This window comes from Polypterus senegalus, chromosome 7, assembly GCF_016835505.1.
Source record: "Polypterus senegalus isolate Bchr_013 chromosome 7, ASM1683550v1, whole genome shotgun sequence".
In the NCBI taxonomy this organism is placed as follows: domain Eukaryota; kingdom Metazoa; phylum Chordata; class Cladistia; order Polypteriformes; family Polypteridae; genus Polypterus; species Polypterus senegalus.
Genome location: NC_053160.1, coordinates 125,102,545 through 125,108,544, shown reverse-complemented (window position 1 = coordinate 125,108,544; position 6,000 = coordinate 125,102,545). Strand labels below are relative to the sequence as shown.

Sequence of the window (6,000 nt, the reverse complement as noted above, 5' to 3'; positions counted from 1 at the left end):
TGCTGTCAATAATTTTTTTTTTGTTGGATTTCTTCTATTTTTATTGTTTTTTTTCAATAGTTCCCGTATTTCTGTGTCACCCTGTATAACAAAACATTTCTGTGTGTGAAAGATTTTACTGAACTGTTCAGCATTGCTGCAACACAAATAACGTATTCCTTCAAAATATGTCAAGTAAGTATCTTGATTTACATTACAATCTTTCAAAATCCTGTTATTTACATTCTAAATCTTTGAGAGAGATTTCAACCTAACAAATTTCCCTCCTCATCTTTTCTGACTGTTTCTTCACTAGTTTTGCATTTGGCTACAGTCAGTGTCATTACTGGTAGCATGAGGCGATACCTGGACCCTACAGAGGTTGCACAGGTAGTCCAACTTCTCCAGGATGGCACATCAATACGTGTCATTGCCAGAAGGTTTGCTGTGTCTCACTGCACAGTCTCAAGGGCATGGAGGAGATTCTAGGAGACAAGCAGTTACTCTAGGAGAGCTGGAGAGGGCCATAGAAGGTCCATAACCCATCAGCAGGACCAGTATCTGCTCCTTTGGGCAAGGAGGAACAGGATGAGCACTGCCAGAGCCCTACAAAATGACCTCCAGCAGGCCACTGGTGTGAATGTCTCTGACCAAACAACCAGAAAGACTTCATGAGGGTTACCCAAGGGCCCCATGTCCTCTAATGGGCCCTGAGCTCACTGCCCAGCAGCATGCAGCTCGATTGGCATTTGCCATAGAATACCAGAATTGACAGATGCATCACTGGTGCCCTGTGCTTTTTACAGATGAGAGCAGGTTCACCCTGAGCACGTGACAGAAGTGAAAGGGTCTGGAGAAGCCATGGAGAACATTATGCTGCCTGTAACATCATTCAGCATGAGCAGTTTGGTGGTGGGTTAATGATTGTCTGGGGAGGCATATCCATGGAGGGTCACACAGACTGCTACAGGCTTGACAAAGGCACCTTGGCTGCCATTAGGTATCAGGATGAAATCCTTGGACCCATTGTCAGACCTTATGCTGGTACAGTGGCTCCTGGTGCACGACAATTCCTGGCCTCATGTGGTGAGAGTATGCAGGCAGTTCCTGGAGGATGAAGGAATTGATACCATTGACTGGCCACCACACTTTCCTGACCTAAATCCAATAGAACACCTCTGGGACATTATGTTTTGGTCCATCCAATGCCACCAGGTTGCACCTCAGACTGTCCAGGAGCTCAGTGATGCCCTGGTCCAGATCTGGGAGGAGATCCCCCACAACATCATCTGTCATCTCATCATGTTCTTGTACACTTTTCCTTTCAGTGCTCCCCAAAGGAGAAAATCAGGAGGCGACTTAATCTGGGGAACGAGGTAGCCATAGTCCCTTTGAAATGACCTAATTGCCAAAAAACAATTCAATTTGTGCCATGTTGCAAGCTGACCTGCAACAGGTTGCCCCATCTTGCTGGAAATAACCTTCACTGATCTCACAGTCATCTAGTTCATTCACAAATAACACAAAAAGAGCACCATGCCTCACTCATTCGAATATGTATCCAAGAATACTGTGATCTTTATTTTGTTTGGATTGCTTCATTATTAAGACAGTAATACATCATATCTTGGGGCCCCATCCATTAGAATCACCATGTATTATATAGTATTACAGCGCATCACTTTTTCCACATTTTGTTATGTTACAGCCTTATTCAAAAATGGATTAAATTCATTTTTTCCTCAGAATCCTACACACAACACCCCATAATGACAACATGAAAAAAGTTTACTTGAAGTTTTTGCAAATTTATAAAAAATAAAGAGACTGAGAAATCACATGTACATAAGTATTCACAGCCTTTGCTCAATACTTTGTCGATGCACCTTTGGCAGCAATTACAGCCTCAAGTCTTTTTGAATATGATGCCACAAGCTTGGCACACCTACCCTTGGCCAGGTTCGCCCATTCCTCTTTGCAGCACCTCTCAAGCTCCATCAGGTTGAACTGGGAAGCGTCAGTGCACAGCCATTTTAAGATCTCTCAAGAGATGTTCAATCGGATTCAAGTCTGGGCTCTGGCTGGGCCACTCAAGGACATTCACAGAGTTGTCCTGAAGCCACTCCTTTGATATCTTGGCAGTGTGCTTAGGGTCATTGTCCTGCTGAAAGATGAACCGTCGCCCCAGTCTGAGGTCAAGAGCGCTCTGGAGCAGGTTTTCATCCAGGATGTCTCTGTACATTGCTGCAGTCATCTTTCCCTTTATCCTGACTAGTCTCCCAGTTCCTGCCGCTGAAAAACATCCCCACAGCATGATGCTGCAACCACCATGCTTCACTGTAGGGATGGTATTGGCCTGGTGATGAGCGGTGCCTGGTTTCCTCCAAACATGACGCCTGGCATTCACACCAAAGAGTTCAATCTTTGTCTCATCAGACTAGAGAATTTTGTTTCTCATGGTCTGAGAGTCCTTCAGGGGCCTTTTGGCAAACTCCAGGCGGGCTGCCATGTGCCTTTTACTAAGCAGTTGCTTCCGTCTGGCCACTCTACCATACAGGCCTGATTGGTGGATTCCTGCAGAGATGGTTGTCCTTCTGGAAGGTTCTCCTCTCTCCACAGAGGACCTCTGGAGCTCTGACAGAGTGACCATCGGGTTCTTGGTCACCTCCCTGACTAAGGCCCTTCTCCCCCGATCACTCAGTTTAGATGGCCGGCCAGCTCTAGGAAGAGTTCTGGTGGTTTCGAACTCCTTCCACTTATGGATGATGGAGGCCACTGTGCTCATTGGGACCTTCAAAGCAGCAGACATTTTTCTGTAACCTTCCCCAGATTTGTGCCTCGAGACAATCCTGTCTCAGAGGTCTACAGACAATTCCTTTTACTTCATGCTTGGTTTGTACTCTGACATGAACTGTCAACTGTGGGACTTTATATAGACAGGTGTGTGCCTTTCCAAATCATGTCTAATCAACTGAATTTACCACAGGTGGACTCCAATTAAGCTGCAGAAACATCTCAAGGATGATCAGGGGAAACAGGATGCACCTGAGCTCAATTTTGAGCTTCATGGCAAAGGCTGTGAATACTTATGTACATGTGATTTCTCTGTTTTTTATTTTTAATAAATTTGCAAATATTTCAAGTAAACTTTTTTCACGTTGTCATTATGGGGTGTTGTGTGCAGAATTCTGAGGGCAAAAATGAATTTAATCCATTTTGGAATAAGGCTGTAACTAACAAAATGTGGAGAAAGTGATGCGCTGTGAATACTTTCCAGATGCACTGTACATTGTATTATAGTACTCTGAGGTTCCTTAAAATGGGGTTATAAATAATAGGATTTATTAAGATGCTAAGTGCATCAATGAATTTCTGACATCTCTCTCTTTCTGACTGCCCACAAGATATTCAGTTCAAATCTTGCATTATATGGATGATGATAGAAATTTGAAAGTTCTACTCATGCAAACAAACAAAAATACATTGTCAAATGCACTTAATTCAAAAATAAAGACTCACAATTGCGAACACTCATTTCAGTTGAAGACAATATACAGTCACTAATCCGCCTACACATACATCTTTGGGTAGGTAGATGAAAATCTGCCATCAGCTCCTGTGAGCAAAGTCCTCTCAAACAACTGAGTACATGATATGAACCCAGGATGCTGGATCTGTGACACAGCATTGCTAACTACTGAACCACCCCTTAAACAAACAATTAACAACTTCAAGAAATGAATAACTGGCAAATACATTGGAAGAAATAAATAAAATATTGAGGCTGAAAATGGTTAGACTAAATATAGCTGAGGCACTTTGGTTTAAAATGCATGCAAACAAGTGTTCAATTCAGATTATTGTTTCTCACTGTTAACTGGATTTAAAAATATAATGCTGCTTGCTGCTTCTTCATTGTTCATTACCATTTTAAGATTTTTTTTCCAATTAATACAAAAATAAATACATTCTGCACATCCAATAACTTTATTTCAGCATTTATGTGCATATTTACTTTCAATTATGACATTTCGTATTGCCCATTTTCATTTACTCTAATTTGACACTCAGCAAAAAGCTTCCCAGATCTTTTGTATTGATTTAAAACATTTATTTCAAGTTTTAATTGCTTAAAAAAACAGTGTCCAACATCCAAGATCAGGAAAAACTATTGGCAGGTAAACAGCATACTGTAAAGTGACTCTCAGTGAATTCTTTACAGTATACTGTTATAGATTTTTTTAATTGCAACAAAAACATTTTAAAAGGACCAATAATAATCCTGACACAGCAAATGGTTAGTTCAAAAGCTGAAGATCAATACTCCAAAGATTGAAAAGGTCATTATTTTTTCTGCACAACATTATATAATTGCAACAGTTACAAAAAGGCTGTCATTATGGCTGATCTGCAATCACACAAATTGTGTAAGTTTATGGTGTGTGGGGATTGGAGAATACAGAAGTGAACGATGAATTGGAAAGAAGCCAATCCTTTAAGCCTTCTCTGTCGTCAATTCTCCAAACTTCAGTTAGAGATTTCTGCAGATTTCTGAAAAACAGATACAGATGCATCATTATTATTGACTACAGAAAGTGATTTTGCAGTGCTCTCACCCTACACTTGAACTGTCTGCTACAGTCTGCCTATGTTGCTTCAATTTCAATGTGCTGCTTCTGCTATAAACCAACTAAAGCACTTGCTAAGTACTAAAAAAAAGTTGCAATGTTACTTGAGAATTTGTAAAATGTTGTGCATACCGTTACTGTATTTTGTAGTAGTGGTATATGTTAGTGTACAAGGTTTCTTAACAACAACAACTCATTCCAATTTTATGCACACCTTCACTATCACCACTGGTTTAAACAGCCATTTTTCAGAGTTTACTGAAGATGTCCAGTTCCTACCAAATCCTTTAAGTATTCCTAAAAGGAGCAATTAATGCAATCAATACTTTAGAAATAAAACTGCAGAGGTAGATTCATGAGGAAAATGTATGCAGACACAGTAATTAAGTGCAATGTTTACATGGAAATGACTAGGCAGATCCCTGCAGATGTGAACCTGCAGCACACAACGTGCAATGGTAACAAAAAATATCCAGCCGCCTTTTTTGTAACCTATTTACTCCAAATCAGAGTCAGAGGGTGGGGAAGAGCCAGCAGCATCTGGAACTGTCCATTGAAGGGATACCAGTCTGTCTCAGGTCACACACATATATAGACTCACTCACACTTGACAGTGGTGGGATAAATAGATAACATGCATGAAATTTTTAAACAGACCCACATTAAGCTGTTTGCCCACACTGTCTTGCAGCTTCTTGACTCCCCTTGATATATATTTTCCCTATTATCCTTTTTCTAATATTTTGTAATGGCATGCATTGTGATGCCAACACATTTCACTGGCTCCCAAACACATAAACCTGTTTAATGTTTTATTCTTGTTCGCAATCATCCAGATGTACAAGTATACTTCAATGTGAAAAACGTTTTATTGTTCACACCACACTTCTCCTTAATGGCTGCATGTGTGTATGTCAATGCACGATTTTCACATAAGTGACTTTAGTCAATAATCTGGTCAAGAAATCAAAAAAAAAAAATGAAGTGATACTGATATTTTAGGCAGCAGTGTATGCAACCAGTCAGAGAAGTGACACTTTAATAAATGGGCAGTGTGTCACACCTCAAAATCCATTATATTTCAACATGAAAGCGTTCAGTTTAGCACAATGTATACAGTCAACTTGAAAACATTATGAAAAATACAAGACAATTTTACTGTCAAATAAGAGGGCGGTAAACATATTGCATGATGAGATTGCTGCAGAAAACCACATGTAATAGCCACTGACATGTCTATAAAGCAAACATGAAATGAAGGCTGTTATTAAAAAAAAAGGAACATATTCACAAATGTGTTACTCAGTAAATAAGAATCATGTTATACCATATGTAAAAATGTATTGCAGTGCAGTGTTAGAATGATCACACCCTACCGATCTGAAGGCAGGAT

At 40.1% G+C, this 6,000-nt stretch overlaps 1 protein-coding gene across 3 annotated transcripts in view; it reads right to left on the bottom strand.

Moving 5' to 3' along the window:
- Positions 1-3,203: 3,203 nt before the first annotated feature.
- The window catches only part of msh3 (mutS homolog 3 (E. coli)), a 351,434-nt gene continuing 348,637 nt past the window's right edge, over positions 3,204-6,000 (bottom strand). For all 3 annotated transcript variants that reach the window (XM_039759260.1, XM_039759261.1, XM_039759262.1), the window contains exon 24: positions 3,204-4,530. In XM_039759260.1, coding sequence (XP_039615194.1) covers positions 4,413-4,530 — 118 coding nt within the window. In that variant the 3' untranslated portion in view covers positions 3,204-4,412. The remainder of the gene's footprint in view (positions 4,531-6,000) is intronic.